The sequence below is a fragment of the Mixophyes fleayi genome, chromosome 1 (genome assembly GCF_038048845.1).
Source record: "Mixophyes fleayi isolate aMixFle1 chromosome 1, aMixFle1.hap1, whole genome shotgun sequence".
Classification (NCBI taxonomy): domain Eukaryota; kingdom Metazoa; phylum Chordata; class Amphibia; order Anura; family Limnodynastidae; genus Mixophyes; species Mixophyes fleayi.
Window position 1 is genome coordinate 412,870,664 of NC_134402.1, and position 12,495 is coordinate 412,883,158.

The window sequence follows — 12,495 nt, forward strand, 5'->3', positions numbered from 1 at the left end:
TTAAAAATTGATGGGCGCTGGACCAGGGGGTTGGAGTGGGAGTGGAGATGAGTCAGCCTTCCACAGTGGCTTCTCTGCTGTGTCCCTGCCACAATGTCTGGGCCAGTCCTGTGGAATGGGTAATTCTTGATCTCCCCACCTCCAGATCTTAGATAGCACCACTCCTGAACTTCTTCCATGCTTTCGGTACGTGTCAGGGCTTCTAGCTGTCCCTCATATCCTGTCCCTTCCTTCTTACTCCCCCATATGTCTGCAACAAGCCCTCCCCCTATCTGCCAAACGAACTTTAAGAACTGGTCCTGGGGTGACAGTCCATGTAACCCTGGAAATTAATGGGCTGGTGAGAGATGTTATCTTGGCAGTGTGGCCCGTTCCTGTCACATATGTATATATGAACCTTTATAAGGGAAGGCTGATACTGGAGGCCATTTACAAAGTGCAAAACAGCAGCTCCAGGGTACAGAAGCACAATTGGACCTTTCATGTCCCTCAATTGTGTGAGTGCCCATAGGTTTTTGGTTGGGCAAATATTTTTTCTGAGCAAGATGGTCACATTTACAGGCTCAGGGAAGGAGTTGGGTGGCGTGAAGGCATTTTTAGTGAAGTATGTCACTTCAGCTCTGCAGAGGCGGATCCTGAGAGCAGAGGGGAGGTGTGCAAAACATTGATGCGCTCTGGTACGAAACCAAGGTATTTTCTGGTGTGCTTCAGGTGTGCTTCATATATGATTTTCACTGTTATTTGCATCCTTCATCGCCCATCTCTATCTACCTGCATTTAAACACTGCAATTTTAATGCGGTTGCAAAGCATGCAACCATATGTTAAAATAAACCCATTGTATTCAATGCATCAATACTTATTTGCATTCACACTAGTGTCAGAGTGCAATTGGCTCACAATGCATTTTTTTACTCTACTTGTTTCAATTCAATGCATTCAAAGCATTCCAACACGCTTTGAAAGCGTGTTTCTATAGGAATGCATTGTGTAATTACCCTCTACAGGTTAACAACAGTGTGTCAGACGCCATCCCCGCTGATTCCCTGTCAGCCGGGGAACGGATGTCTGATCCCCCGTGGCGGCTTCCGGCTTCCTAGTGTTGTGTCGGGCGCATGCGCCCTGTCTCCGTCCCGTTGCCTAGCAACGGGACGCTACTGCTGCCGATCAGCGCCGCCTCCTGGGTCCTCCTATCAGCGGCATTCCCCTATTATTTAAACCTGGCTCTGGCGCCATTAGGGTGCCAGAGTAACAGGTTATTAGTCTGTGTTCCTGGTTTTGTGCCTTAGTGCTTCTGTGAGTTTCATCTGTTCCTGCTCCCCGTTGTGACCCGGCTTGGCGACTATTCTGATATCTGCGTGACCTACATTGTACTGTGACCTCGGCTTGGCAACTACTCTTTGGATTTCCCTTGGTACCGTATTATCCTGTTTGGTGTGACCCGGACCGTCTGACTCTTCTACACTACACCGGCAACTGGCTAGTAGGACCGCGACCTGCGTACCTTGTGCAGCCTTGCGAGGGTCCCTGGTGAATACCAAGGGTACGTTAGACTCCGCACCTACCAGTTCAGTAGTGCTAATTCCGGTTAGTGTTCTGCTCCATTGTAATCTCCAGAAGGTCTCCAGCCTGACACAGTGTTGTGCTAAATTATTAACATGTATTTCTATGGCACATTAATTCCTGTATCCCAATCATTTTAATGAAGTTGTACGCTACAGAAACTCCATTGAAAAGAATGAGCTATAGAAATGAATGGGCCATAGACATCACTGGAGCTGCACAGCATTAATAATGGGTTTTCTCTCCTACATTAATAGATATTCAATTAAGGTAGTGGTTGCAGACCACAAATAGAGGTCTCCATCTGGGTATCAGCCAAGCCAGGCCGTGGCCCACTAAACCCTTTGACTTTGAAGGCCTACAGTGCTTTTGAGTCAATCAACCCCACTGCATGCCTTGCACTTGTGGGGACTTCTCCAGGATACTATAGGATAGCCCTACAGGGCTTTGGGGGTCAGGGCTGGCAATTTTCACCCATGCAAGTGTGTGTGTTAGCTCTTGGTGAGTTATAAGTACGTCATCAGGCGTGTGAACAAGAGCTGCACAGTCATGTTAAAGGGACCCCTTGATATAATACTGAGACCATTGGCATTGCTGTCATCAGAAACTGTGGGGCCCAGTACTAAGTATTTTGGCATCCCCCCTCCCCCTTCCCATACATGCCCCCTCCCTCTTCGCCGTACATGCACCGACTCTCTCATCGAAGTACATTGCCCCTCTCCCTCATCACAGTACATCCTTCCCCCACTTCCTCATCACAGAAAATGCTCTGCTTCCCCCATCCCATTACAGTAAATGTTCCCCTCTCCCCCAATCCCATCACAGTAAATGTTCCTCTCTCCCCCATCCCATCACATCACAGTAATTGTTCCCCTCTCCCCCCAGCCCATCACAGTAGATGTTCCTCTCTCCCCCATCCCATTACAGTAAATGTTCCTCTCTCCCCCATCCCATCACAGTAGATGTTCCTCTCTCCCCCACCCCATCACAGTAAATGCTCTGCTTCCCCCAGCCCATCACAGTAAATGCTCTGCTTCCCCTATCCCATCACAGTAAATGTTCCCCTCTCCCCCAATCCCATCACAGTAAATGTTCCTCTCTCCCCCATCCCATCACATCACAGTAATTGTTCCCCTCTCCCCCCATCCCATCACAGTAAATGTCTTCCTCTCCCCCCATCCCATCACAGTAAATGTTCCCCTCTCCCCCCATCCCATCACAGTAAATGTCTTCCTCTCCCCCCATCCCATCACAGTAAATGTTCCCCTCTCACCTCCCCCCCCTATCACAGAAAATGTTCCCCTCCCCTTGCTCCTATCATAATAAATGCCTTACTTTCTTAAAGCGATGTGGTGGTTCCCTGTCACTGATAGACTTGGAGCGCGATACACAGTGATGATGTCACCACCACGCACGCTCCCAGCCTATCTGTGACTGGGAGCCACTGCATCATGGAGGCAAAGGGACCAGTCAGTCAGACTAAGGGGCCCAGACAGTCCAGGGGGCCAGGACAGACAGAGAGGTCTGTCAGGGCACCTCACAGCTGTACTAGCTGTATCCCCCTGATTGTAGCCCTGACCATTGGGGTGCAAAGTTGCTATTTCAGGGGCAGCAATTTGTTCCAATATACCATTAACCACAGCCCAGGAGTCCAGGAAGGAGCCCTATCACTTTTCAGCATGGGGATGATAATTTTCAGAAGTAATGGATGCACTTGTTTTTTTGCAGACCCCCGCTGTAGAGGCTCCAGACCTACTCTGATCAGCCTGGTGCTCATTTACACTGACAGTAGGACAAAACACTACAGGTTTTAGTGGAAACCAGTACAGGCTGTATGGCGCTGATGCTGGTAATTGATTTTAGGGGGCAGTATGTTTTTTTCAATCATTTATTGTTTTACTAGCATAGTTTCTCCTTTCATTTCAATAGCCCTTTAATTTCATTGGGGTTTTCACATGCTGGAAAAAAAATAATGGGCTATTGTAAGTAATGGAATAAGCTCCATGCTGAATGTGTCTGTACGCATTTGCAAACGCTTATCGGCACATGTGACTGGATCACTATTAAATTATCTTTTGGTATGAATTTATTTAAAGCAAATAGCTCAGGGCACTTATTTATATAATTGCATGTGCACTTATTTTTGATATTGTGTATATCGGAAGATAGGAAATTGTTATTTCTGAGACCAGGGTAGAAAATTTGTTATTTCTGTTTTAACCTTTCAAAAGCAAATACCTTATACCTGATACAATGAGCCTTTTTTTTACAAAGCCTGTTGTGTATTGTGATGTGGGAAACTGGCTTGTTTTTGGTTTTTGTTGTTCTGTGTGAATATGTATTCCGAACAGTCTGTAGAAAGGCCTCGTGCTAATTAGATCTTTTGATGTGTGAAGGTCTAACATTGAAGGCAGGAACTTTTTAATTAAGAACTGGGTCCTGGATTCTCTGCATCTGAAATCCAGATGCAGGACATCACAGCGTTTCTATAATTTCACATATAAATATAAATATGGCTAGCTTTCCAATGCATGTAAATCCATGTTTGTGTAAATAGAGTACATCCTGATGCTAAAAATAGCCTGTGTCAAAACTGTATAAAAGTTGAGCTGTGTGAGCATGTAATGTATCATTCTGATGTTCCATCTGACCTAACCACTGATACCTTAAATCAGTGGAACTGTCCTTGTCAGGACACTTGACAATAAACATCACTCTGCTTCAAGACCCTGCTTGACAACTTATTGCTGTAATACTGTGACCTGCCGATTAGACCCTAAAATCTAATCCGTTCTCTGGCTGTTTCTGAGGTTGGACCCAGCTCTCCAGTACCACCGCTCTGCCGCTACCCTGCAGCTCTGGACAGTGTGATAGGCCAGGGGGGATCCATCCACATCAACCCTGACCCACAGTAAGCAGTCTGGAGTTACCAGCCCAAGTGTACCAGCACAGGAGTACACTAGCAGTGACAGTTATCCAGAAGATCGTGGTTCTGAGTGCCATAAAGGAGCTCAGTGGTGGCAGCATTGTAAGCCCCTCTTACTGCAGCAAGAGAGCGCATTTGGGATAACGTAAAGGAACGATGGCAAAGTAAGCCCAGCCTGTTCCCAGCAACAGACAGGGTGGCATAGGTGGTCCATCCTTTCACAGCACATATAAACCACTTTATGTGAATCACATAGCAAACAAATGTGCAAACACATAGCATTTCTATGCATTTCACATGGTAGTTTGCACTTACGTATTTTTTTTAACGAAGGCCAGTTGGTATAAGACCTAAAGGATACCGCACAACAGTACCTGCCACATGTGGCCAGGAGGGACTCTATTTTACCAAAGTCATGGCTCATATTTTATCAGATGAGCTCTATTCAAAGAAATCAGATTCTTGTTTGCAAATATCCTATATCAAATTTATTTGATAGGACATTTATGTAATAAAGTTATATGTTATAGCTAGGACCCCAAGAGGAAGTGTGTCATTGTTCTGGGACCCCAATTGGCAGTGTGCCATTGTTCTGGGACCCAATGTGGCAATGTGCCATTGTTCTGGGATCCCAAGTGGCAGCGTGCCATTGTTTTGGGACCCCAAGTGGCAGCGTTGCATTGTTCTGGGACCCCAAGTGGCAGTGTGCCATTGTTCTTGGGCCCCAAGTGGCAGTGTGCCATTGTTCTTGGGCCCCAAGTGGCAGTGTACCATTGTTCTTGGACCCCAAGTGGCAGTGTGCTATTGTTCTGGGACCCCAAATAGCAGTGTGCCATTGTTTTGGGACCCCAAGTGGCAGTGTAGCATTGTTCTGGGACCCCATGTAGCAGTGTGTCATTGTTCTGGGACCCCAAGGGGCAGTGTACCATTGTTCTGGGACCCCAATTGGCAGTGTGTCATTGTTCTGGGACCCCAAGTAGCAGTGTGCCATTGTTCTGGGACCCCAAATAGCAGTGTGCCATTGTTTTGGGACCCCAAGGGGCAGTGTACCATTGTTGTGAGACCCCAAGTGGCAGTGTGCCATTATTCTGGGACCCCAAGTGGCAGTGTACCATTGTTGTGAGACCCCAAGTGGCAGTGTGACATTTTTCTGGTAACCCAAAACAGGCGGTTCCCAATAAAATGTATTGCATGAGAAAGAGGTTCATACCTTGAAACTCCAAGCTTTGTTCCAGATAGCTTGTAATGGCGGGGAACAGCCTAGTGTTTCAAAGTGTATGTCGATCATCTTCAGTCTAAGTGCAATCTTTCTTTTTTTATGAATGGGCATTAATAAACTCACTTTAAATGGAGACTTCTCCTCTTTGTCTTTGTCCAGCACACTTCATTCTTATCTAAATTACACATTATCAACTTCTTGTGGCAGTAGTTTGCTTAGAGTCCATTCTCTCTGATGTTAAACTTGAGGTGCAGAAGAGACTTTCTGAATTGAATTCCCCCAATACTATAAATATTCAGCGCTAACCTCTCTCTCTGCAATTAGAGGTTTCATACATCTCATCTAGAGCAACAGTGTTTGAGGGCAAAGTGATTTTCAAAGTTTACTGATTGTGACAGGTTATTAAATATATGGTCATGATTATTGCATTTGATGATCTTCTACAAAATAACTTTACATTTTTTATCATAGATTAATGTGACAAGCATGTGGACCACTATATCATTGCCAGAAACATCGATGCCAACATCATACGTAGTCCAGCAAAGATGTTCACGTGAATCTTGCTTTCACTGCATATGGAAAGGAGAGACCAAGATACCTCATAGTGAGTTCTTCTGATAATCATTTTTCTTTTACAGTACATCAGTGCACTATTCCACCCATTACATACTTTTAGTTAAATCTCATTTTGTTGCTGTTACATTATTTCCTTCCTAATGTCAGTATGAATGAGAAGAGACAGATTTCAAAGAATAGAGATACATTTAACCTATGCCTTCTGTACCAAAAAATTCACCAAAAACTTAACATTTACTCCAGTATGTGAAGCTAAATCTCAGCATTTTACTTATGGTCCATCAGATCTCTAAATTTTTTCAGTGATCTAGTGCTGCGCTGTTCCTGTTACGAGCTGCCGCGGCTCATCACCTCACCTGACAGGCTGAGTCCCGACTGTTGCCCTCGTAGTCAGGATGTCACTTCCTCCGGGCTGTCACCAGGGCAGATGCCGGGACGCTCTCTCATCCACCGCCGCAGCCCGGACAATCTGACAGCTGGGCGCATGCACACCACCATGATCTATTAGCAGCCTTTTGGGGCTGATTTTGAGCTGCTGTGCTTCCCCTGTTCTGATTGGCCTATCTAAGGCAGGGAGGGCTTAGCCTTACTGCAGGTTATAGCATCCTGTGTGCCTCACATTGTTGGCCAGCTCCTGTCCTCTGGATACTCTGCTGACTTCTATTGACCCTTGGCTTGTTTCTGGACCCTACTCGAATTCTGATTGCCCCTGACCTCTGCCTGTTTACTTGGATTATCCTTGCCTGCAACCAGCCCTGTCCTCTGGCCTGTCCCTGTTTATACAGCTTGCTACGGACCCTCGACCTTTGGACTGTCTTTAGTATCTATCTCCTGTATTCCAATTACCCTCCATCTCTGTGCTTCGGTCACTATTGATAAACTTGTACTCCGCTAGAGTGAAGTCCTGAGGCATCCGAGTACCTTTGAATGCAGCTAGTTCTATGGGAAAGGTGGCAGCTATAGGAGAAGACCTCTATTCCAATCTGTTCTAAAAATATATATAGGTAGTTGTTAGCCCTAATGGTTTCATGAAATGGGAAGTGGGGGGGGGGGGGCAATGGCAACACTGTATCCTGTCTGAAGTAGGCCAACCCTTAGTAGCAGATGGCAGGTGACAGCTGGACCCATTGGTGAACTGGCCAGACTGAAAAACATGCCATGCTCCACTAAGTAAAACTCTGCATTTTAGCTGAACATAGTGAAGTTGACACCAAACTAAATGTTAGGTTTTGGATGGATTTCTTTGAAATGTTGAAAAGGGGTGATCCAAATATGATTGTAGGTAGCATTTGCTGGTAACATTTTTACTTTTATTGATATCGCATTTCAGACAAAAATGTAGTTTTTTGTGAGAATGAATGTCCACGTTTCCTAATTTCTGTGTCTCATTAAATTATTTTAGAATTAACTGGAGCACCCGATATTTTTGTTACAACTAAGAAGTTATCTCCTGGCAAACAGCGTGTTACTGTCGAGTGGAAGGTATTTAGTACTACGCATAAAAGATACTGTAAAAAACAAACAAAAAAAACGCACAGACCATAGAAAAAAATCCTTTATTTAAAATAAATACGTACCTATAATATATAAGGACCAGTGTTTGATACAGCTGTATATTATCATTCGTGTGTGACAAAAAATGTTTCATATTATTTTAAAAATTATGCAGATTCTATGTGTATGCTGAATTTGCCCTTTTTAGTAAGAAGTTATGTGTCTTGTAAGCAGGGCCGCCAAGAGGGGGGGGGGGGCGGGTACATTTTACCCGGGCCCGGGTTTGCCAGGGGGCCCGGGCCGGGCCCTCGCTTGCTAATTTGTAATTTTATTTTAATTTTATTTTTTTTATATTTGGTGGGTTTTTTTTGTTTTGTTTTTCCGCGGGGGGGAGGGGGGGTCCGTCATTGGTGGGGGGAGCTGTAAAGAAGGAAAAAAAAGATTCATACAAGTATTTCGCAGTGTTTGTGAGTTTGGCTATAAATCCATCATTTTTAAAATGCCAAGTATACAAACTTGAGCTATATCTCTGCTGCCAGGAAGTGCTGGATTTTAAGGGGTGCACCCCTCCAAAATAATTACCAAGCTGTCCTGGTTTATAAGTAGTTGGGTCACAATAGTGTAATGAGTATTTAAGTCAGGAGAGAAATACTTAGTAAGTTGTTTGTAAAAATAATACACATAAATCCAAGGGAGAAGAATATTTTTATGTATTTTTTTCAATTATATTTCTGTCAAATAATAATTTACAGCTAATATTAAAAGGAATAAGATCAAACAAAATAAAACAACAGCATGTATAAAAAATCATCACACTGTGCCCCTTCCCTTTACACTGTGCCCCTTCATCCTCACTCTGGGTGCCCCTTCATTCTCACATTGGGTGCCCCTTCACCCTCACACTCTGTGCCCCTTCACCTTCATGCTCTGTGTCCCTTCATCATCACACATTGTGCCCCTTCATCCCTTCTGTGCCCCTTCATCCTCACATCCTGTGCCCCTTCATCCTCACTCTGTGCCCCTTTGCCCCTTTATATATGGACCTCTGTGCCCCCTTTATATATGGGGCATATTTGTGCCCCTTTATATATGGACCTCTGTGCCCATTTATATATGGACCATATGCCCCTTTATATATAGACCTCTGTGCCCTCTGTGACCTCTGTGCCCCAAGGAGAATCAGTTCTCCTTGTTGTGCTCTGCCCCTTTCAACCTCCGTTTATTTTCTTACCTTTTACTTGCCCTTCTTTCTTCAGTTCTGTCTTCTTCTGTCTTCTTCCGTTGTTGCTCCTCGCTACACTGGGCTTCACTGAAATGTCGGCCGTGATGATGTCACGTCCGACATGCAGTGCAACTGAGCAGGGAGATGGGGTTTTTTTGGCCGGACGGCGACCAAGCAAGGGGATGGTGGCAGGCAGAGGGGACCGCTTGGTGCCCCCCACACCTTTCCGACCCGCTCACCGTCGGCCTCGCCGCGGGTCCCCAGAAGCCACGGCGCACAGTGTGAGAACCGCTGGTATAAGGTAAGCTGATTGAGAATATATTCCAAATTTGGAGCATTATGGGTACCAATTACACTCTATTGTATGGCCTAAATTATTCACTTCCCCAGTTATCCACTCCATTTCAATAGCTTTCCAGACTCTATCCATCCAACAAGACGGCAGCTGGCAATTGATCTCTAGGATAGCATTGGTATTGCGCTCAAAATAGCTGGTACAATGGGCACAGTCACCATAGTTGTGGGTCATTAGCCACTCTGTAGCTTCAAAGTTTTTACACACTACATAGGCGATGTGGGAAATATTTCCTATAAAGCGACTGAGTTAAATAACCATTGAATTACATTTTTCCATGAAATACATTTTTACATTTACTCCTGATTGCAAACACATGAATAGCATGAATACGAGACTGTCATCACCAGTACTCAGGACTTAGGGCTAGATTTACTAAACTGCGGGTTTGAAAAAGTGGAGATTTTGTCTATAGCAACCAATCAGGTTCTAGCTGTCTTTTTGTAGAATGCACTAAATAAATGACAGCTAGAATGTGATTGGTTGCTATAGACAACATCTCCACTTTTCCAAACCCGCAGTTTAGTAAATATGCCCCTTAGACTCTGTAGCCGGAGCAAGAGATACAGCAGAAAAACAAGTAACTTTGAGATGCCCAAAGCTTGATTTCCACGTGGCTGAGTGCGCCGGAGTTTGGCACGTCCTTACTGTACATTGACTACGTCTCCTGCCCCATTCACTCCCAGATATCATAGGCTGTAATAAGTACGTAGATGCAGTGAACATTGCTGCGTTTACTTGCACATGGCCCGGTTCTGGGTATGCGCAGAATAACTTTGCGTGTGATACGCACAAACTCGGCAGATACGTGTCTTGATGAATCAGGCCCATAGTGGCTCCAGCAACTCTTGGATGTCTGCTATCCCATATGAAACAACTGATACTCTGCTGTAAACTCTGCAAAGCCAGCTTAGGCACCTGAGAAGGTAATGTGATAAACAGGGTTCATAGGGCAGGAAAAGCTGGTAACATCAACATACTGTAAAAGTAGACTTAGGAATTAGTGTAGGTACTCAGGAAACTACAGATTGTACATTTTGGGTCTGTGCATTTCTAAGAGCATTTCTACCAAAAACAATAACATTCAAACACTCAAAAGTGACACATGTAATATAAACAGTGTTATTGCCCCTTCACTCTCCTTATGAGCATAACTCACCTAAAGTGAGCAGAATACTAAGAGGAAAACTGAATATAACAATAAGGAATGGCATGTTCCTAACACAATAGTAGACAGGAATTTGTAATGAAGTTTTTACTCTTCTACACAATGCACATTTCCCATCGGAAGACACAGATTGATTTTCCAGTGGCATACACCTATGTATTAATTACAAGGACAATTAGGTGCATTTGCATAAAATGAAAAGATCTGAGCACCATTGTTGTTTCTAGATTAAAAAAAAGGTTTATTTAGTAGAGCTCATTTACTATCATTGTACTTTGTGTTTATGCAGCCCATCAGACATTTACTTTCATTGGCTAAGTTGCACTAGACAGATAAAAGCTAATTGCTGATTGGTTAACGTGGTCAGTGAAAATGTTCCACCTAACTGCAATATTAGTAAATTAGCTGAATAAGCAATATGACAGGATGCTCTGCAAAATATAACTTTTAGAAAATCAGGCATCTGTCCAAATATTTATAAAAGTAACAATTAAATTGATATAACATGTAAAAGGAAGTTTATTAAGTCCAGTCATACATGGACATTTTGGACAATTTGAGAACTCATCTTGTAAGGGGGTGTCACATTGTGTGAATATTTATGGGTCGAAGTGAGCCAGTATATGGTGGTATGTCATACCGCCACTTCTCCTAATGCTGTCACTGTAAAACTATCAAATGACATTCACTGCTCCATACCGCTGCTTCCCAATTTCCACTTAGACCACTGCTTGTGACCACAGCATTTGGTGGCATTGTTAAGGTCACCAGCAGTCCACTTCTGATAAATATGTAGACGAGAAAGCAGTTTCTCTAAACAGTAGCTTGTTTCTAGTGACGTACTTGTTCCTATATTCCCTTCTTTTCCTTCCTACAGTATATCAAACATGACTACGTGGATGGATACTTTGCAACAATTCAGAGACTACCAAATAGCTGCGATTACAGCATCTCCTTTAACACGACAAACACTACATTACAGATCGACCTTTCCGTGGCTTTCTTCAATGTCTCCATAAGAGCTTACAATAGAGCAGGGAGCTCCGAGTTAACGAGCGCTGTAGTCCATCCTTTGGACATGCCAGGTGATACATAATGCATCTTCTTTATTACAAGTAATATTTGTTTGGTACTTAAAGAAGTACCAGAACACTTACCTTTTATGCATCAGGAGAAAACACAAGAAAGTCAAATAGAGCCTGGTATCTTGTACCCCGACAACCTTATCCTCCATTATAAGGATATTTAAAGTCGCCAAGATTAGAGGAGCTAATAATAACATATTAAGCATATTTTTCTATTATTTTGTTTTCTTACAGAATTACCTGGAAAGATATTTGCTACGTATGAAAACGACACCATTTTTCTGACGTGGAGCCCATTGTTTTCATGCAATTTTGTTGTAATCAATTGGGGCACTAGCTTCTTTCAAATGAAGTCACGAACCTTGATGCACAAAATTGACAACTATTCAATTCCAGGTAGTTTTTCTTTTACTCTTTTGTGTTGTTTAGTGTCTAGTTGTTGTTTAAAAAAGCTTTATTTAAATACATTCTCAGAGGCTCTGAATGCTACAAGTGGACTGCAGCGAGGGTTCTTCATGGTACAGGTATCTTCATGGGTGCCAAAGGATATTCGAGCAAGTTACTGTAAATATTTCCTTGAGGACTTGGCAAACATGTAAATACACACTAAATTCAGGGGCCTTCCTTGCATAAGGTGAGATGAGAGTCTTGTCTCAGGCAACACCGTGCTGTCGCCTCCTTAGCCCAGGTCCGGTGCAAATGCAGGGGGTGCCCTCCCAGCCTAACACAGACATGGAGGAGAAGCAGCGAGTAGCTTCACATGTAAGAAGCTGCTAGCTGCTTCTCCTTCAACGTAGTGGCAGGCGCTCTGTGTGGAGGCAATGCAAGGTCATTCAAATCACTGTCTGCGTGACACTATGTAACTCATTCAGTGTTTTAGGCACC

At 43.8% G+C, this 12,495-nt stretch overlaps 1 protein-coding gene across 1 annotated transcript in view; it reads left to right on the plus strand.

Moving 5' to 3' along the window:
• LOC142109367 (interleukin-31 receptor subunit alpha-like) overlaps positions 1–12,495 on the plus strand; it is a 64,592-nt gene that overhangs the window by 19,996 nt on the left and 32,101 nt on the right. Inside the window, exons 5-8 of the mRNA XM_075193529.1 lie at positions 6,179–6,314; positions 7,689–7,768; positions 11,403–11,610; positions 11,845–12,006. Of these exons, the coding sequence (XP_075049630.1) occupies positions 6,179–6,314; positions 7,689–7,768; positions 11,403–11,610; positions 11,845–12,006 (586 nt within the window). The remainder of the gene's footprint in view (positions 1–6,178; positions 6,315–7,688; positions 7,769–11,402; positions 11,611–11,844; positions 12,007–12,495) is intronic.